The following is a 21,696-nucleotide window of genomic DNA, read 5'->3' on the forward strand; positions in this document are numbered from 1 at the left end:
CTCTTCTATTCAATACTTTTTGACCTTCATTTTTTGGTTATGTATTTCTTTTATTGAAAACCCACACAAGTTTAGGTGTGTGAATAATAATTCCATGAATCATAATTGTACAAATGTAAATTTTTTTTCACAATGAACATTTGTAACCTGCACCAAGACCAAGAAACAGATCATTTTTCCTTTTTTTAATTGTTGTTGAATTACAGTTGTCCCCATTATCCCATTACTCTCCTCTGCCCTACCCACTCCCACCTCCCATATTAAATTCTACTCCCACCCCTGTTATCTTTGACCATGAGTCCTTTGCACATGTTCCTTGATGAACCTTCCCCTTCTTCCCCCCATAACCCCCCTCTACCTTCCCCTCTGGTCATTGTCAGTTTGTTTCTATTTCTATGTCTCTGGTTCTATTTTGCTCCCTTGTTTGTTTTGTTGATTTGGCTCCATTTATAGGTGAGATCATATGGTATTTGTCTTTTACCAAACGGCTTATTTCACTTAGCATAATGCTCTCCAGTTGCATCCATGCTGCTGCAAAGGGTAGGAGCTCCTTCTTTCTTTATGCTGCGTAGTATTCCATTGTGTAAATGTACCACAATTTTTTTATCTACTCATTTACTGATGGGCACTTAGGATGCTTCCAACACTTGGCTATTGTAAATTGTGCTATGAACATTGGGGAGCACAGTTTCTTTTGAATAGGTGTTTCAGGATTCTTAGGATATATTCTTAGTATATAATACCAGCAGTGGAATTGTTGGGCCAAAAAGCAGTTCCATTTTTAGTTTTCCGAGGAAATTCCATACTGTTTCCGACAGTGGCTGCACCAGTCTGCATTCCCACTAACACTGAGCTAGGGTTCCCTTTTCTCCACAACCTCACCACAATTTGTTGTTTGTTGATTTGGTTACAATGGCCATTATGACCAGTGTGAAGTGGTAGCTCATGGTGGTTTTAATTTGAATCTCTTTGATGGCTAGTGATGCTGAGCATTCTTTCATATGCCTCTGGGTCCTTCGTATGTCCTCCTTGGAGAAGAGTTTGTTGATTCATTGCCTATTTTTTAACTGGATTGTTTGTCCTCCAGGTGTGAAGTTGTGTGGGTTCTTTATATATTTGGGGGATCAAGTCGTTGTCTGAGGTATCATTTGCAAATATATTTTCCTATACAGTTGGTTTCTTTTCCATTTTGCCGATATTTTCTTTAGCTGTGCAGAAACTTTTTAATTTGATGAAGTCCTATTTGTTATTTTTTCCTTTATGTCACCTGCTCTAGGGGATATATCGGTGAAAATACTGCTGCATGGAATATCTCAGATTTTCATTTCTATGTTCTCCTCTAAAACTTTTATGGTGTTACAACTTACATTTAAGTCCTTTACCCATCTTGAGTTTATTGTTGTGTATGGTGTAAGTTGGTAGTCAAGTTTCACTGTTTTGCTTGTAGCTGTCCAGATCTACCAACACCATTTGTTGAAAAGACTAATTTTAATCCATTTTATGCAGCTGCCCCTTTGTCAAATATTAACTGACCATAGAGACATGGGTTTACTTCTGGGGTCTCTATTCTGTTCCATTAATCTATTCGTCTGTTCTTATCCCAGTACCAGATTATTTTGATTACTGTGGCCTTATAATATAGTTTGATGTCAGGTGTTGTTTTTAAAAATATATTTTACTGATTATGCTATTACATTTGTCCCATTCCCTCCTTCATTCCCCTCCACCCTGCACCCACCTCCCACCCATATTTCCCCCTTTAGTTCATGTCCATGTGTCCTAAGTTCTTTAGCTTCTACATTTCCCATACTATTCTTGCCCCCGTCTATTTTCTATGCTACTTATTCTCTGTACCTTCTCCCCGCTTCTCCTCCTCCCACTCCCCTGTTGCTAACCCTCCATGTGATCTCCATTTCTATGGTTCCATTCCTGATCTAGCTATCCTCTTAGTTTGCTTTTGTTTTAGATGTGGTTGTTAATAACTATGAGTTTGCTGTCCTTTAACTGTTCATATTTTTATCTTCTTTTTCTTAGATAAGTCCCTTTAACATTTCATATAATAAGGGCTTGGTGATGATGAACTCTTTGAATTTGATCTTATCTGAGAAGCACTTTACCTGTTCTTCCATTCTAAATGAAAGCTTTGCTGGATAGAGCAATCTTGGTTGTAGGTCTTTGGTTTCCATGACTTGGAATACCTCTTTCCAGCCCCTTCTTGCCTGTAAGGTCTCTTTTGAGAAATCAGCTGACAGTCTGATGGGAACTCCTTTGTAGGTGACTGTCCCCTTAGCTCTTGCTGCTTCTAGAATTCTCTCCTTCATTTTAATCTTGGCTAATGTAATTATGATGTGTCTTAGTGTGTTCCTCCTTGAGCCCACCTTCTTTGGGACTCTGTGAGCTTCCTGGACTTCCTGGAAGTCTATTTCCTTTGCCAGATGGAGCAAGTTCTCCTTTATTATTTGGTCAAATAAGTTCCACTTGTTGCTCTTCCTCTTCCCCTTCTGGTACCCCTATAATTTGGATGTTGGAATGTTTAAAGATGTCCTGGAGGTTCCTGAGCCTCTCCTCATTTTTTTGTTGAATTCTTGTTTCTTCATTCTTTTCTGTTTGGTTGTTTCTTTCTTCCTTCTGGTCCACTCCATTGATTTGAGTCCCTGTTTCCTTCCCATCACTATTGGTTCCCTGTGCATTTCCCTTCATTTCACTTAGTGTAGCCTTCATTATCTAATTTGTGACCAAAATCAACCAGTTCTGAGAGCATCCTGATCACCAGTGCTTTGAACTGTGCATCTGATAGGTTGACTATCTTTTGGTTGCTTAGATGTATTTGCTGTGGGGCTTTGATCTGTTCTTCCATTTGGGCCATTTTTTTTTATCTTGTCACACCTGTTGTGTAGCAAGGCTTAGGTGTTCATCAGGGCAGGGCAACCCAGTCACTGGGTTGTGACGCTGTATGTGGGGGCGGGGTCAGAGAAGGAACAATGGCACTTGCTCGGCTCTCTTGGATTTCAGTCCCTTCTGGTACCTCCCACAAGCAAATTAGGCCCTTCTGGTGCTGGTTCCTGGGTGGGTGGGCTTGTGTACATTCTAGGACCCTGTGGTTCTCTCCGACAAACTCTCCTGGGAGGCTGGGAGTCTCTCCCTGCACGTCAACCCCCACAAGTGTTTTCAATTGGTGCCTTTAGGCTTTATTTTTCTGGTGCTGGGGCCCTGGGTTGCACAGTCTGTCTCGCTGCCTGTTTTCACCTAGTTTATCTGTGCATGAATGTGTCACTGTGGTCAGCCAGCCACCTTGCGCGCCTCACTTAGTCTGCTTGTTGCCACCCTGCACCCGGAGTCTTCCGGCCGCCACCTGCATCCCTCGGGTATGCCAACCATCACCTGCATGCCCGGGTCTGCTAGCCACCACTTTTCCCTGCCAAGACCCCTCTCTGCTGGCCGCTGACTCCACCTCTCTTACTAGTCTGGATAAATGGCTGATGCACTTCCATACAGTTCAATTTTCTGTCAGTTTCTGGGTGCTTTTTTGTTTCTAAATTTTTGTTGTCCTTAATTTTGGTTGTGCGAGGAGGCACAGTGTGTCTGTCTATGCCTCCATCTTGGGTGGCAGTCCTGATGTCAGGTATTGTAATTCCTCCTACTTTGTTCCTCTTTCTCAAAATTGCTGTGGCTAGTCAGGGTCATTTATGGCTCTATATAGATTTTTTAAATGTTTGCTCTATACCTGTGAAATATGTCATTGATATTTTAATAGGGATTGTGTTGAATCTATAAATTGCTTTGGGTAGTATGGTCATTTTGATGATGTTAATTCTTCCAATCCATGAACGTGGTATATATTCCCATTTATTTGTGTCTTCCCTAATTTCTTTCTTCAGTGTTGTGAAGTTTTCTGAGTATAGTTTTCTTTTACCTCCTTGGTTAGGTTTATTCCTAGGTACTTATATATTTTTTGTTGCTATAGCAAATGGGATTTCCCCCAATTTCTGTTTCTGATATCTTTGTTAGTGTACCAAAATGAGTTCGATTTCTGAATATTGACTTTGTATCCTGTTGTTTTGCCAAATTCACTTATTAGGTTGAGTAGTTTCTTGGTGGAGCCTATAGGGTTTTCTATATGCATTGTCATCTGCAAATAATGACAGTTTTACTTCCCCTTTCCAATGTGGATGCTTTTTATTTCCTTTTCTTGTTTGATCTCTGTGGCTAGAACTTCCAATACTGTGTTGAATAGAAGTGGTGAAAGCAGATATCCTTGTATTGGTCCAGATCTTAGTGGGAAAGCTTTTGTTTTTTGCCCATTGTGTATGATGTTGGCAGTGTGTTTTTCATGTACGGCCTTTATTATGTTGAGATATGCTCCTTCTACTCCCACTTTGCTGAGTCTTTTTATAATGAATGGGTTATGTACCTTATCAAATGCTTTTTCTGTATCTATTGATATGATCATGTGATTTTTGTCTTTCCTTTTGTTAATGTGATGTATTACATTTATTGATTTGTGAATATTGTACCATGTTGGCATCCTGGGGATGAATCCTACTTGATCATGGTGTGTGACCATTTTAATGTATTGCTGGATATGGTTTGCCGATATCTTGTTGAGGATTTTAGTATCTATGTTCGTAAGCAATAGTGGCCTGTAGTTTTCTTTCTTTGCTGTGTTTTTATCTGGTTTTGTGATTAGGATGATGCTGGTCTCATAAAAGGAGTTTGGGAGTCTTCCCTCTTTTTGAATTTTTTGGAATAGTTTGTTTGAGAAGGATAGAGATTAGCTGCTCTTTAAATATTTTGTAAAGTTCTCTTGTGAAACTGTCCAATCCAGGGCTTTTGTGTGTTGGAAGTTTTTTGATTATTCCTTCAATTTCACCAGCTGTTATTGGTTTGTTTAGGCTTTCTGCTTCTTGTTGATTCAGTTTTGGAAGATTACATATTTCTAAAAATTTGTCCATTTCACCCAGGCTTTAAAATTTCTTGGCATAAATTTGTTCATAGTAATTTCTTATAATCCTTTGTATTTCTGTGGTATTAGCTGTAATTTCTCCTCTTTAATTTCTGATTTTATTTGGGTTTTCTCCCTTTTTTTCTTGATAAGTCTGGTGTAAGGCTTGTCAATTTTATCCTTTCAAAGAACCACCTCCTGGATTTATTGATCCTTTGAATTGTTCTTTTAGTCTCTATGTCATTTAATTCTGCTCTGCTCTTCAATATCTCCTTCCTTCTACTTGCTGTGAACTTTGTTTGTTTTTGTTTCTCCAATTCTTGTAGGTGTAGGGTTAGGCTGTTTATTTGAAATGTTTCTATGTTTTTTAGGTAGGCCTGTATGACTATGAATTTTTTCTCAGGATTGTCTTTTTGCTGTGTCCCATATGTTTTGGACTGTTGTATGTCATTTGCACTTGTTTCCAGAAACTTTAGATTTTTTTCTTGATCTCATTATTCACCCATTCATAGTTTAATAGCACATTATTCAGTCTCCATCAGTGTGAATATTTCTGAGGTTTTTCCTTGAGGTTGGTTTCTAGTTTCAAGCCCTTGTCATCCAAGAAAATGGTTGATATGACTTCACTTTTCTTAAATTTATTGAGGCTTGTTTTATGTCCTATTATGTGGTCTACCTTTGAAAATGTTCCATGTGCATTTGAAAAGACTGGTCATTTTGCTTCTTCGGGATAAAAGGTTCTATATATATCAGTTAAGTCCATTAGATGTAATGTATCATTCAGTTCCACAGTATCCCTGTTGATATTGTTTTGAAAGATCTATCCATTGTTGACAGTGAGGTGTTAAAATCCCCTACAATAATTGTGTTTCTTACTATATGTTTCTTGAAGTCCTCCAAGATTATCCTTATATATTTGGGTACTCGTATGTTGGGCAATATTTATATCTTCCTGATAGATTCTTCCCTTGAGTATTATAAAATGTCTTGCTCTGTCTCTTTTTATGGCCTTTGTTTTGAAGTCTATTTTGTCAGACATAAGTATTGCTACCTCGACTGATTTTCAGTTTGCTTTTATTATTTTTCCCAACTCTTCTCTTTCAGTATGTGTAGGTCTTTTGTTCTGAGGTGGGTCTCTTGTAGGCAGCATATGTGTGGGTTATGTTTTCTTATCCATTCAGCTACCCTATATCTTTTGATTGGAGCACTTAATCCATTTACATTTAAGGTTATTTTTGATAGGTACTTATTATTTGCCATCTTACCCCTTTATACCTGTGTTCCTCTTTCATTCACCCTTTTTCTTCATCTCCTTAAAGCAGTCCCTTAAGCATATCTTGCAGTGCTGGTTTGGTGGACGTGTATTATTTTAACTTTTTTTCTGGGAAATTCCTTATTTCACCTTCCATTTTAATTGAGAGCCTTGCTGAATAGAGTAGTCTTGGTTTCAGGTCTTTGTTTTTCATTACTTGGAATATTCTTTGCCATTCTCATCTGGCTTGTAATGTTTCTGTTGAGAAAGTCAGCTGCTAGCTTATTGGGGCTCCCTTGTATGTTTCTCCCTTGCTGCCTTTAAGATTTTATCTTTGTATGTTTCTCCCTTACTGCCTTTAAGATTTTATCTTTGCCTTGGAATTTTGCCATTTTAATTACCATATGTCTTGAAGTGGCCCTCTTTGGGTTCCTCTTGATTGGAACTGTTTGTGCTTCCTGGGCTGTGTGACTTTTTGTCTCAGAAAATTAGGAAAGTTTTCCATCATTCCTTTTTCAAACAAGTTTTCTACTTTTTGTTCCTCTTCTTCTCCTTTTGGTATCCCTATTATAGGGACATTATTCTGTTTCATATTGTCCTGCAATTCCTTTAACCCTTCTTCATCTTTTTTGAGTCTTTTCTATTTTCTTGCTCTTTCTGGGAGTTTTTTCTACTCTGTCCTCCACTTCACTGATTCAATCTTCTACTTCATCTATTCTGCTTTTGATTCCTTCTACTGTGTTCTTCAATTCCAAAATTGTATTCTTCATTTCCTCCTGGCTGTTGTTGATAGTTTCTATGTTCTTTTTCACAGAGATAATTTGCAGTAAGTTCCTCATAGCTTCCCTGTAGTTTTTGGTAATTCTCACTGAGCTCATTGAACTTTGTTATAATGACTGTTTTGAACTCAATATCTAATAGTTTACTTGCCTCTATTTCATTTAGCACTCTTTCTGAGGCTTCCTCCTTTCCTTTCAAATGGGGGTTGTTGTTTTGTTTTTCCATTATTTGTGAGACTCTCCTTGTTAGCCTCTGCTTGTTAAATTGATGTGTTCTGACTCCCTGACTTTGTGGTGTGAACTTCTATGGTAGGAGACCTGGGAGATTCAGAGGTGCAGTCTCCTTGATCTCCTGAACTTGATGCTCTTGGGATTCCATTTATGCCATTTATGTTGGTTCTCTGTATGTAATTGGGTTTTGATTGTTTTTGGGTCATTCTTCAGTGGTTCCTTCATGCTAGTGGTTGACTGAGGGTCACTCCTCCCACCACATCTTATATGCTGTTGTTCAGGTGCCACCAAAAAACCCCCCAAAAAGCCCAGGAAACAAACCCACACCTGCAAATATAACTCCCCCACATCCCACTATCAACAGCAAATGAATCAGTATAAATAAGGATGTAAATAAATTAAGACTATTATAAGAAAGGAGAGTGAATATGAGATGACCTACTTATAGAAGAATGATTTTGAGAGAGTAGAGGGAGGCGTACTAATAAAAGTTCTGAGAGCAATGTGAAGAAAGTAAAATTTACATCATAAATAAAAAGAGGAATGAAGAAAGCAGAATGGAGCAAGAGAAGGGAAGAATTTAGTACTAGGTTTAAAGAGAAATTAAAGTGAGAGAAAGAAAAAGGAAGGAAAAAATAAATAAATAAATAAAAAAGATATAGGAGCTCCAGCCAAGATGGAGGTGTAGGTAGAAACCTTTCGCTTCTTTGCACAACCGAAAGGAAGATAATGACCAGTCTAAAAATCAGTACATAATCAAAAGTGCCAGAAAATCAGACTGCATGGAACTCTGACAATCAAAAATTAAAGAAAAAATCAACCAGAACAACCAGACTGGTAAGGTGGTGGACAACGCATGAGGGGCTGACTTGAGGGGAAAACTGAGACTCAGAGCTGACTGTAGGCTACAGTTGGGCATGCTGAGGTGGGAGTTTCTCCAAGTTTTGCATGAGAGTTGAGAAGTTCACTAGAGACCAGTAGGTGAGGTACACTGTTCCCTCTCTGGTGCCTCCTCCACAGGCAGTGCCTAAGCACAGCAAAGAGGGTTGCTCTGCCTGGGTGAATATCTAAGGCCACACCCCCTTATAACCTATCAGCTTTGCCAGGACAAAGAAATATGGCCAAAATGAAAGAACACAGCAAAACCTCAGAACTAAGTGATAAGGAGATTGTCAAACTATCTGATGGAGAATTTAAAGCCCCTGGTAATCAAAATGCTCACAGAAATGATTCAGCTTGGTTGAAAGATGAAAGAACAAATGAAAGATACCCAAAATTAAATAAAGCAAAATATTCAGGGAACCATCACTGACAGGAAGAAAACCAGGATTCAAAGCAATGATTTGGAACAAAAAAAAGAAATAAACATCCAACTGGATCAGAATGAAGAAATGAGAATCCAAAAAAATGAAGAGAGGCTGAGGATTTTCTGGGACAACCTGAAATGTTCCAATAGCCGCATTATAGGGGTGTCAGAAGGAGAAGTACAACAGCAAGAAATTGAAAACTTATTTGAAAAAATGATGGAGGAAAACTTCCCCAATCTGGCAAAGGAAACAGACTTCCAGGAAGTCCAGGAAACCCAGAGAGTCCCAAAGAAGTTGGACCCAAGAAGGAACACACCAAGGCACATCATCATTACATTAGCCAAGATTAAAATGAAAGAGAGAATTCTAGAAGCAGCAAGAGATAAGGGGACAGTCACCTACAAAGGAGTGCCCATCAGACTGTCAGCGAATTTCTCAAAAGAGGCATTACAGGCAAGAAGGGGCTGGAAAGAATATTCCAAGTCATGAAAACCAAAGACCTACAACCAAGATTGGTCTATCCAGCAAAGTTTTCATTCAGAATACAAGGACAGATAAAGTGCTTCTCAGATAAGATCAAATTCAAGGAGTTCATCATCGCCAAGCCCTTACTATATCAAATGTTAAAGAGACCTACCCAAGAAAAAGATAGAAATATGAACAGTAAAATGACAACAAACTCACAACTACCAAAAATAAACCTAAAAAAAAAAACAATGAAAACAAAAAACTAAGGAAACTACCAGAACAGGAACAGAATCAGAGAAATGGACATCACACAGAGGGAGTTCAGTGGGGAGGGGGAAGGGAGGAATAAGGGGGTAAGGTACAAGGAAGAAGCATAATTAGCAGGCATAACATAGATGGGGAGAAATAAAAATGGTATAGAAAAGAGAGAACTCAAAGAACTTATATGTATAACCCATGGACATCAACTTAGGAGGGGAAAATGCTGGAGGGTTGGGGGGAAGGGTGGACAGGGGATAAAGGAGAAAATTGGGAAAACTCTAATAACATAATCAATAAAAAATACTTTAAAAAAGAAAGATATAGGAGTCAAATTGGAGAGAAAGATCCACCACAGCACTATCAATACTATGAGTGAAAATTAATATAGGAGGGATGGGAATTAGAGTGAAAAAAAGAAAGAAGAGCTTAAGAGATGTCTAGAGGAATGGAAAGTGGTTTTGAAATGTTAAGGGGAGAAGGAATATTAAGAGTGAGGAACAAAAACTGGGCTAAGACAGGAAAAAATTAAAATTTGAAATGAAACAAAAAAGAAAAAAGAAGAATAAAGAAAATAAAAGGGCAGGATGAAAGAAAAAAAGAAGAAAGAAAAACAACAAAAAAAAAGAGGCTAAGACAGGGCAGAATTAAAAGCTTGAGATGAGAAAAAGAATAAGAGAGGGGACCAGTAAAATTTGAGATTTGAAATACAAAATTAGTGGAGATCTAGAGATAAAACTGAAAAATGAAACAACTACTACCCTATCCACAACCAATGAGAAAAGATTGCTAAATGTGGAGAGAGAATTCAGGTAGTTTAAGAGTGGGGAAAAAGGATGTGAGATGACCATTGAGAAGAAAACTGGTTTTGTAAGTTTGGATGGGGAGAAATAGTAAGAGTGCGGAATGAAAACAAGTTGTAGCAAGAGAGAAAACAAAATTTAAAATGAAAATAATGAGAAGGTAAAATGGGATGGGGGGGCAAAATGTGTGAATTGAACTAAACTATAGTATAAAATCTAGTGACTTAATATGCACAAACTTAATCGATAAGAAATGCATGTTAAAAAGCTACTAAAAGAAAATATTGGAAGTCATAGAGAAGACCATGGTTGGTTTTGTCTTGGTAGCCTCCAGTATTTACCACTACTTTTTCTTTCTGTATCTACCTCTGGTGATGTTAGATGTTGACTCCATCTGACCTTAGGCAGCCTGCTCTGAGACTGCCAGGGATCTATAATGCCTGTGGATGACTCCTTTGGTTGTTAATCTGGTCTTTCTGCACTCGGTAGTCAGGCTTAAGCACTACAGAGCTAGGACAGAGTCCCTCTTGGGGTTGGGGTTATTATTTCCCCTCAGACTCCTGTCGCTCAGAAGGGAGTAATCTGCCTGAGCAGGTTGGCTGCTGCCATGTGGGTGATGACTCAGCACCGGGATCCCGGCATCTACTCTCTGTTTTCTCTTTAAAGCTTCTGTCCCCAGCCACTCTTCATGTGCCTCCAGCACACTGTGCCCCTGCCTTTGCCAGAGCCCAGGGTAGGTGGCTGCAAGTGAAAATTTTTGTGTTGGTCCTTTAAATGGCTCTTTGTGTCTCCAGCCGACTTTCTCAGGAAGAGAGCAACCTTGCAGTTTTTTTGATGCTGATCATTATTGTGTACTTTTTGGGCCTCTAAGCTGGAGATCCCAGCTTAGGGTTAAGACTCCACAATCCTCAGGGGGATCCAACATGTTGCTTAATTATCCCTCTTCTGTTGCTGTGGGCGCCCAGTCCACTCCTCTCTAGTCTCTACTGCATTCTTATCAGTCAGGTTGTGCTGAAGCTTGTTCTTCTGTCTGTCCGAAATTATATGGCTTCTCTCTCAGTATTGTTCAGTTGTTTTTTCCAGGTGATTTTCCCACAATTTAGATAATTCCAGATTGGTCCAGGGAGGAATTTAGTGTGATGTCCATTCACTCCTCCACCATCTTGTGCCCACCCTCCAACCTTCATTTTCTTTAGAGTTTTTTTTTCCCTATCAAAATAGGCTTTTAGGAAGAAATCTGATACTAGTTGTTTGCATACTGGTAACCGTCTTCAACTCAGTATTCCAAAGGAAGTCTTCTTCTACTGTAGAAAGGTTTGTACCCTATAGCAAATTATTGTGGGAGGGGGCACTGCCCAGCAGTTTTGGCAGCTCTTCTAGCTGTATACAGGCCCAGCCCCCTCTCTTTCTCTCTCTCCTCTTCTTCTCTCTCTTTCTCCATGGAGAGTCCCAGATTATTTTTACTTTGAACACTGCATAATACTGTGATTAAGACCTTAGAGATATTTAAATCCAGCTAGAGAGAATGTATCACAAAGTTGTATTTAGTAACTGTCAAACTTGGTTTGGATGGAGACTGACAAAGCAAGTCTTTGTGTGCTGGGGATATTCCTGGCTGCAGATCATTATGGTTCCTCTACCTCCCACACAATAGAAGAGATTAAGTTCAGGGTTTAGAGAGTGAAAATATTTTCATTTAAAAGTTACAGAAGATCAGTGAAAACTCCACTGGTTAGAAGAAAATATTTTTATTTCGCATTTTGCTTCCTCAAGTAACATAAAGAAGCTGAAGTGATGAGACCTAAGCCTCCTACTTTGTTAATAACAGCCTGGGACAAGGTGTGGCCATTGGAGATTCACCCTGTTCTGATGGACAGGAGTTGGCATGAGAAAGGTAGGGTAGGACAAGAGATCAGGGAACTTGCTGGTAAGTTTGAATAATGCTTTGAAACTCAACTTACTTCCTACCACTTCCCAAATAAGAAAGGTGCAAGTGACTCAAAATGGGGGCCTCATTTTGGGATTAGTCAGAGCCACTATGGCCAGCCCCAGTCGTCCAGAGGAGCTTCTCTACATTTATCTGGGTGAAGACTACCCTGATGTGGAGAATTAGTGTTCATCCTTAAGGAAGATGCATGTATTTTGGTTCAAGAATTTGCTTAGATGATAGATGACAATGGTAGAAGGAATATATAGGAATGATCTCTTTTATTTTGTGCACATCAGTAGAATGTACAAGTATTGGAATTAACCTTTACTGACCACCCCAAACTGCTTCTTTGTGATCTCTGTGAGCTTTTCCTTTTTTGTGGCCACTTGATTTTTATGACTTTGACCACAAAATTCTAAGAAGAGGAAGCCAGTCATCAAATCAAATTAAATGTCACTGTATTATGACATACATCAGATAAACTTAAATATTTAAATGCTATGTTTTCTGATAATATAATAAGAATTTATTACCCAGAACTTCAGGGAGGGAATTGTTTTGAATAGCTACAGTTTCAATACTGTAGAACTTGAATCTTTATGCACCCAAACCTTTTTACTTTAACAGTTTTGGATGGCTATCTTCTTTCAATTTCCTGACTTCTTTTACACAAGATGTTGCACATAATTTAACCTTTTCTTGATGACTCAGAATTGTCATTGTGGATATCAATTAAAGAGCAATGGTATAGAACAGGAAATCCTCTCAGGAACTTCAGCTGTATGCAAGGGTTGATCAGTATTAAAATGCTGCTGTGCTTTCCAAGTTATGGTATCTGATCAATGTCTTTTTTTTTTGTTTGGCTTTCATTTCTATTCTCTCACTAGGCTCACTCCAGCTTCGGCTTCTAATTTGTTGCATAAAATTTGCTGTTACCTGCAAACTAATGAGCAACCAGAATCTTTCATTTAATAACAACTTAAGTGCCTACTAGGTCCTAGACACCACGGTAGGTGCTATGGACATACAGAGGGATAAGCCATGATCTTGCTGGACCCTCACAAAGCTTAGTCTTTGATATGATTATAAATCTCTGCATCAAATGCTACATGGAGGTATGTACCTCAGATAGTTATAGTAATTTGGAAGAGAAGCAGTAGGTTACCTAACTTGGGATGGTGAAGCTCAGCCTGCTCTTAAGATATTTGTTAGCTTAGGCTTCAAGAAGAGTAAAAGCTATCTAGATCAGGAGTATCAAACTCATTTTTACCAGGGGCCACATTAGCCTTGCGGTTGCTTTCAAAGGGCCAAATGTAATTTTAGGACTGTATAAATGTAACTACTCCTTAACTGGGGGCAAGGAGGTTGGTTGGCACTGTTGGGTAGAAACAAGGTGCCAGGCTGGATAAAACAAGGTGGAGCGCCGGATTTGGCCCACAGGCCTTGTGTTTGCCGCCTGTGATCTAGACAGATAAAATCACAAAGGGTATTCAAACCAGGGGGTAGAGAGGTGTAAGGTATAAAGGAACACAAATCCAGACAACTTTCTGTAAAATGAGAGTATGCCAGCCTCACAGTGTCTTTAAATGCTCACTTGAGAGAATAAATAATCTGCAGGTTTTAAAGGCAGGAAGAGTCTTGCTGCTACTATAATGATTTTCTACGTTCTTAGATATCTTCTGGATAAGTTTTCCAAATAGCTGAGTTTTAGACAGGAGCAATGTAAATACAGGGGTGGACAAAAGTAGGTTTATAGTTGTGAGTATGTGAAACAGAGAGTTTCTTCTTGTATTATTTATTTATTATTGTATTATTTATTTGTGCAACTGTAAGCCTACTTACCTACCCTGTAAATGTAAATGGTTTTTATTGTACAGAACATATAAGGGAGGGAATTTCTTTCCATTTAGAGGACTGACTAATCAAAGATTCAAACTGACAGGAAAATAGCATTTTGTTAAATATCAGCAAATTAGCTGATAAATACTAACAAAATTTTCAATAGTAACTTAAACAACAGGAAAGCTTTTTATAAAAAAATCATTTATCCCTCTCTGCATATATCATGTTTTTAAAGACACTGTAATAATTAAAGTAATTATTTCAAGACTGTAAGGAAAAGTATGTTAAGAAATGACAAAACTTTGTTCATCAGAAAGTGTTTTAATTCTACAAACACTGATAAAAATAAATTTTGCATGACACACACATTTTTGGTTCAAAATCAGCTCTGAAAATATGTAATTAAGGGAAAAGGCTCATGGACTTTTGGAAAATAGATTAACATGTAGAAAATGTCCAGGTAAATTTAATGGATCTGTTTTTTCCACTCAATTGAGATACACACTAAAATATGAAGCCCATGCCATTCTGAATACTAACCGGATGCTGATCCAGATCAATAGAAACAAAATCATTATATGTAACCACTATATAACAGATAAGAGCAATCAGTTTCATTTCATTTTATCCCATCAACCTTAGGGGTGTATTTATCAGAAATTACTTGTTACGTAGTCTTAACACAAGGGTGATCTGTACAAATACTGAATTTGAATGTTAGTTTAACAGCAATTATTTGTTTAAAAACAACAATTAAGACTTGTAGTTGATTGCAAGGTTAATTTGGACCAGCAGCATCATGTGGTTGTCCACAAAGCTAATACAGCTTGGGGAGTCTGAGAGAAATTTAATACCCACAGCAAAAGAAGTGATAGCTCCAAGCTACTGTGTGCCAGACTGTACCTGTAATTGTATTCAGTTCTAGCTCCATACTTTGTGCATAGTGAGGAAATGCTGAAGCAGTTTACATGAGGCATGGCAAGATTAAGCTAGGGAAGTTAACTTGGACAAGACTTCAGGGAAAATGATAGCTATCTTCAAACATCTGAATGGCTATCACATGGAAGGATTAAAACTGTTCAGCCTGGCTCCAAAAGTCAGAATTAGGATCACTGGGTAGAAGTTATAGGAAAACAGACTTTCTATTCAATGTAAGAATGAATGTTTCAATACTTAAAAAAAAGGTTCTAATACTTAAAAAGCTTTCCAAAAATGGAATAAATTGTCCTGGGACATAGTAAATTCTTTGCCATCTGAAGAATTCAGTTGGAGCTCAACGTTTTGCTGGGAATTTTTGAGAGAATTCAATCATTAGTTATAAGACTAGAGAAGTTAAGGCGTCTTCGAATCCCAAGATTCAATGACTTTATGATTAAACTATGCTTTACCGCCTGTTCCTTTGGTAAGTCTTCTGATCATGAATGAAAAGTTCTGAATTAGGAAAAGAAATCAGTTTTTAAAATTATATTCAACTTGCAGTTTCTCATATCATTGGAAATGATTAGCTGGAAGAAAATGTAAAACAGAAAGAAAATTTAAACCTAATTTAATTTAAAGGGCAATGTGGTGAAATAATGATTTAAAGACTATAACTATGACTCATGGCTCATTTTTCAGTTGATGGTCTGTGTTACTACTGCTGTGCTGCTTTAGGACTAGTTAATGAAATGAAATAGCCTGTGTAACATTATTATTTTGATATTTATCATTTATCAGGTATTTGAATTTAATACAAGCAATCTTGAAAGATGACAGGTTTTAAAAAGTCCTTCCACATTTTTCCTCTTTGTGAAGGCTGGCAGAATTTGGAGATAGAAAAGAGAAGGAAATGACTAGAAAACTGTTAGTCTGTAAAATAGAGAACTAAGTAATTTGCAAAACTAAGGAAGATAACTAAAAATAGAGCAGCATTCTGAGCTGGAGTCTATTCAGAGGAATAAACAAAAAAACCCAAATATTTGAATCTGTAACGAGCATCCACCTCTGTACACTAGTGAAGAAAGTCTCTATTTTAACTTTTCTTCATTCTCTGACCTGGAATTTTCCAGTTATGTTTTTTGCTTTGGCTAATAATAAAATCAGTCTGCATTCACATCTGCTTGCTCTTTCGAAATACACAGATTATGGCTTGAGCAGTTCTCTGACAAATGGAATGAGTAAAACAGTACGAAATTAAAAACTAGCTATAGGTATAAGCCTGAAAGTAGATAATCCATACAATTTTGATTTGATGTCATTTGGTCAGTTCAACTTTAAAAGTCACTGCTTCAAATATTTCTGTCTGTAGGGTCTTTTCTCTGTTAAGTGCTGAGGATACAAATAATAAAAGGACAGTCTATTCTTAAGGGACTAAAATTCTAGTTGTGACTATAGAGTTATTAAATTCAAAACTATATGATGGTACTTTTGGGGCAGGGTAGGGTTGGGTGGAATGGTATGAAACAGTGAAGACAGGCTAATATTTACTTTGAAAGTTTTACCAGCCTAAAAGTGACCAGGTTTTGAAGAATATTTTTAAAAAAGTGTTCTTACCTCCAGCTACAAGTCCAGACTCCCCTAATTGAATAGCTACCCCAAAGCCCCCGAGTTTAACAGGTGCCGAGTTTTCCTTTGAGGCGAGGAGAACACAGTGGGGCTGGAAAGAAAGACAAACAAACAAACAAAAAACAAACAAAAAAACAAACAAAAAATAAGGATTAATTTAAGAGGAACAATTCAATTTGCACGAAACCAAATAACAAGACAATAGAGTAATACACTAAAAACTTCTGGAATTATTTTGGATGCTTGCATTATTTTTCCTATTCTCACTTTTGGCTTTCTCCAAAAACTTATCTGTTCTATCTAATATTTTTCAGGAATTATTTGCTTCCAATATTGGGCTATGGTGCTAAGAAGTATACTCAGGATTCTAATCACTATGTTGTAGTCCTGAAACTAATATAATATTGTATGGCATCAATATTTAAACATAAATTTAAAAAAGAATTACTCAGGAAGCATGGGTGCTCAAGAAAATATATTTTCTGCTTTTTTCATGCAATGTTTTCTTCCTTTGAGTGACAGTCTATATTTGTTTAAGGAATAATATATTTTACACCTTGTGCTAAAATGTTTCTTGAAACCTCTGACTTTACCTACATTTTATCTTGGCCCTTAGGGGATGCTGATGCCCCTTTTTGGTCCACCCTCCCAGCCTCTTTGTTTTCTTTATTCATTTTACCTCTAAATAAGAAGGGTCAGATTAAATGACTCTCCTTGAGCCCTGCTCCTAGGGAATTCACTGCCCTCCCTGAGCATGCCTTTTCTCTGAACCTGAGCTTCCTCTGTGAGAATGGGAGGTAAGAACCAGAAAGGGGAAAGGAGATACTTGGCCTGCCGCTAGCCAAGAAATTGGAAAAATATCTATATATTTTTTCAACATAAATTCCTTGAGTTTGATAATGTTACTGTGGTCATTAAAATAATTTCTTATTTTTAGGAAGTATATAAGTCGATAGACAAAGTGCTAGATGAAGAGAGACTGAGAAGAATAAAACAAATGTAGAAAAATGTTGACATATGTGCAATCTGAGCAAAAGGTGTCGGTAGTTATTTGTACTGTCCTTTGAATTTTCTGTAAGTCTAAAATTATGTAGAAGCAACCCCGTTTTATTTTAAAGTCACCTAAATTTTAAATCATTTTTTATTAATGTTCAAATACAGTTGTCTCCATTTTCCCACCACCATTTTCCCCTGCTCCACCTACCTTCACCTCCCACCCTCAATCCTACCCCTATTTGGTTTTTTTTTAAATATATTTTTTAAGATTTTATTTATTTATCTTTAGAGAGGAAGGGAAGGAGAGAGGGAGAGAAACATCAATGTATGGTTGCCTTTCATGCATCCCCTGCTAGGAACTGGCCTTCAGGGAACCGGCCTGCAACCCTGGTATGTGCCCTGACTGGGAATCGAACTGCGATTGTCTGGTTCGCAGGCCCGCGCTCAATCCACTGAGCTACACTAGCCAGGGCTCCCCTATTTGGTTTGTCCATGTCAAAGACTACTTGTGGTTATCCTTTCAATTTGTTACATAGTAAGATCAATTTGTTTCAATTAGATTTTGACCTAATTTGATATTTAAAACATTTTAAAAATATTTTATTTATTTATTTTTAGAGAGAAGGGAAGGGAAGGAGAAAGAGAGGGAGAGAAACATCAATGTGTGGTTGCCTCTCATGTGCCCCCTACTGGGGACCTGGCCTGCAACCTGGGCATGTGCCCTGACTGGGAATCGAACTGGTGACCCTTTGGTTTCCAGCCCACACTCAATCCACTGAGCTACACCAGCCACGGCTGATATTTTAATTATATGAAATATGTATATAGTTCCCAAGTGAAAACTGTAAATAAATGCCATTCAGAGAGTTCTAGCTTTTGGCCCCTCTCCTTATTCCCAACCTCTCTCTTCTCATTGGTAACTATTGGTATTAATTTTTGGCTTATCCTTCTCTTTTTTTGAAAATAGGGAAATACATATAAATATTGAACGTTTTCATATAACAGCATGTCCAATAGATGATTCCATAGCAGTACTTAGGAATTTTCAGGGAGGTTTGTTTGTTTTGTTTTTCATTAAAGAGAGACATTTGTGTGCTGATGGGGAAGATCTGCAGAGACGAAATATATTTCTAGGAAAGAGAGGGGGATGGGATGAGATGCACAAGTGGGGTTGGGGGTTGGTCCTGGTGACAGCGAAGAAGGCAGGGTACAGGAGCACCTGTAGATGCAAACAGATGTACATGTAGGAAGTAGGAAGATGAGGAAGTTCTCTTCTGAGTACTTCTATTTTCCATTTGCTTTGAAATAAAACTGATCATCAGGTGGGAGTTGGGAAGGGACAGGATCATTGGCAATTTGAGAACAGTGAAAGTATGAAAAAGTATTTTCAAAAAATAGGTGCATGAATTGACTAAGGTGGTTGTTTTCAAACCACAGCATCAGAATCACATAGATTTACTGCCCTCTACCCCAGAGTTTCTTATTCATAAGGTCTGGGATGAAGCAAAAAAAAAAATGTGCATTTTTAACAAGTTCCTGAGTGATGTTGATGCTAGTGGTCTGGGAACCATACTTTGAGAACCACCAGACTAAGGAAATAGACAAGACTGCTGGCAGCACATGGACACATTTGAGATTTGTGGTCATGAATTTTAAGTGAGAGCAATCAGCACAATTGTGTGTTTGAAACTAGTTCCTCATTTTACCTGGCAGGTTTCAGGCCTGGAGTAGGCGGTGAGCTGAATTTAACCAGGGTTAGGATTTAGACAAAGAGAGGACAGTGATGTCAGTTAATAGATGGTAGCAAACAAGCATATCCATTTATTTCTTCTTTTTTACTTTCATATTTACACAAATAAAAAACTAAGATAACAACAAAGGAGGAAAGGGCGGGTGAAGGGGAAGAGGATAAATAGGAATGAGCTAAGAACATACAGACAGACAGGATGAAAAGTAGAAAGTTCAGAATGAAAAGGAAAAAGCTCATATAAAGGAAGGACTAGAAAAAGACTATATTCAAATCTGGTCACAGTAGGACAAAGAAACTAAAGATTTAAAAAACAGTATTTTGAAAAAGGGATGGCTTAGGCATGGAAAAATACCTAACATAATATAGAAGAAAATATTTATATTCAATTTTATGAATGCTAATAGATAAGCATCTATTTAGTCATAAAAATTCTATCAGGATGTTTAATATATTTGCACACTCATGTTTATCCCAGCATTATTCACAATAGCCAAGAGGTGGAAGCAACCCAAATATCCACTGACAGGTGAATGGATAATGAAAATGTGGATATACAATGTAACCTCAAAAGAAGGATATTCTGTTATACGCTACAACATAAGTGAACCTTGGCAATACTATGCTAAATGAAATAAGCTAGGCAAAAACAAATATTGTATGATTTTATTCAACTTATACAAAGTAGTCAAAATCAAAGCAAGTAGAAAGGTGGGTGCCAGGGTGGGAGGGGAAATTAGTACTTAGTGGGTATAGAGAGCTTTAGCTTTACAAGATGAAAAAGTTCTAGAAATCTGTTGCACAACAATATAAACATACTTAACACTATTGAACTGTAAATTGAAGAGTCATTAAGATGGTAAAATTAATGCTATGTTTTCTTAAAACATATACACACAAATTTTTTCCTTTATTTTTATTGTTTACACTATTACGGATGTCACTATGTCCCCCATTGCCTACCTTACTCCCCCACCCTTGCCCCACTTCCCTCTGACCATCACCACACTTTTGTCTTGGTGGATTGTGCATATATGTTCTTTTTTTCTCATTTCTTATTGATTTTCAAGTACAGTTGTCTCCATTTCCCCCTCACCCCAGCCATCCCCACTTCCCACCTTGATCCCCCTTTGATTTTGTCCAAGTGTCCTTTATACATATTCCTGAAAACCCTTCCCTCTTTCCCCCCTATTATCCCTTCCCACCTACCCTCTGGTTACTGTCAGTTTGTTAGCATATGTTCTTTAGCCAATTCCTTCACCTTTCATCCAGTCCCAGTCTCCCCCTTCCTCCTGACAGCTGTCAGTCTATTCCATGTATCCATACCTCTGTTTCTACTTTGTCAGTTTATTTTGTTTATTAGATTTCACATATAAGTGAGATCATATGGTATTTGTCTTTTACTGATTGGCTTATTTTACTTTGTTTAATAATCTCCAGGTCCATGCTGTTGCAAAAGTTAAGATTTCTTCCCCTCCTTTTTTTTAACAGCCATCTAGTACACTATTGTGAAAATGTACCAGAGCTATTTTTTATCCACTCAACTACTGATGAGTACTTGGGCTGTTTCCTGGTTTTGGCTATTGTAAATAACTCTGCTATGAACATAGGGGTGCGTGTATTCATTTCAATTCCTGTTCCGGGATTCTTAGGATATATTCCCAGAAGTAGAATCACTAGGTCAAAAGGCAGTTCCATTTTTAAGTTTTTGAGGAAACTTCATATTGTTTTTCACAGTGGTTATATCAGTATGCATTCCCACCAAGAGTGTACTAGGGTTCCCTTTCTCAACATCCTCACCAGCACTTGTTGTTTGGGTGATATCTCAATGAGGTTTTAATTTGCATTTCTATGATGATTACTGATGTTGAACATTTTTTCATATGTCTATTGGCCATTTGTATGTCCTCTTTGAAGAAATGTCTATTCAGGTCCTTTGACTATTTTTTAAATTGGATTGTTTTTTTTTGGTGTTGGGTTTTGTAAGTTCTTTATAAATTTTGGAAATTAACCCCTTATCAAATATATGATTAGCAAATATGTTGATCATTCAGTGGGTTACCCTTTCATTTTGTTGATGGTTTCTTTTGGTGTACAGAAGCTTTCTAATTTGATGTAGTCCCTTATGCTTATTTTTTCCTTTGTTCCCCTTGCCCTAGGAGATATATCAGCAAAATGTACACACAAAATTCTTGCCAGTGTAATATAGTAATCAAACCAGGTCAATGCAGTAGTCATCTTCTTTCTCAGAGATTCTGGGGGTAGAAGGTTTAAAAGCTACAAAATATTTTATTCTAGCAATTTATAAAAATATTCTGTCCCATGTGTCATATTTATAACTAACTAAAAGCTCTGAAGAATATGATGTTCAGAAAAATGTATGTATCCAGAAATGATCAGAATGTTAGGTAAAGCTCAATGAGTTAAATATTATTAAGTTTTAAACAAAGCTGTAGAGAAACTATTATGGGGGGGAAAGTAACTTTCTTCATTTTAAATGACAACAAAAAAAGTGACATTAACATGCTGGGCCAGCAATTACATAAATGGACAGATAGTAGTTAAATATCAGATTTGGACCAATATAAAAACTGTAG

At 37.5% G+C, this 21,696-nt stretch overlaps 1 protein-coding gene across 9 annotated transcripts in view; it reads right to left on the reverse strand.

Moving 5' to 3' along the window:
- CASK (calcium/calmodulin dependent serine protein kinase) overlaps positions 1-21,696 on the reverse strand; it is a 490,261-nt gene that overhangs the window by 168,931 nt on the left and 299,634 nt on the right. For all 9 annotated transcript variants that reach the window (XM_037165398.2, XM_037165406.2, XM_037165435.2 and 6 more), the window contains one exon: positions 16,345-16,447. In XM_037165398.2, coding sequence (XP_037021293.1) covers positions 16,345-16,447 — 103 coding nt within the window. The remainder of the gene's footprint in view (positions 1-16,344; positions 16,448-21,696) is intronic.

The sequence above is a fragment of the Artibeus jamaicensis genome, unplaced genomic scaffold, assembly GCF_021234435.1.
Source record: "Artibeus jamaicensis isolate MK-2021 breed Jamaican fruit bat unplaced genomic scaffold, CSHL_Jam_final contig_60, whole genome shotgun sequence".
In the NCBI taxonomy this organism is placed as follows: Eukaryota; Metazoa; Chordata; class Mammalia; order Chiroptera; family Phyllostomidae; genus Artibeus; species Artibeus jamaicensis.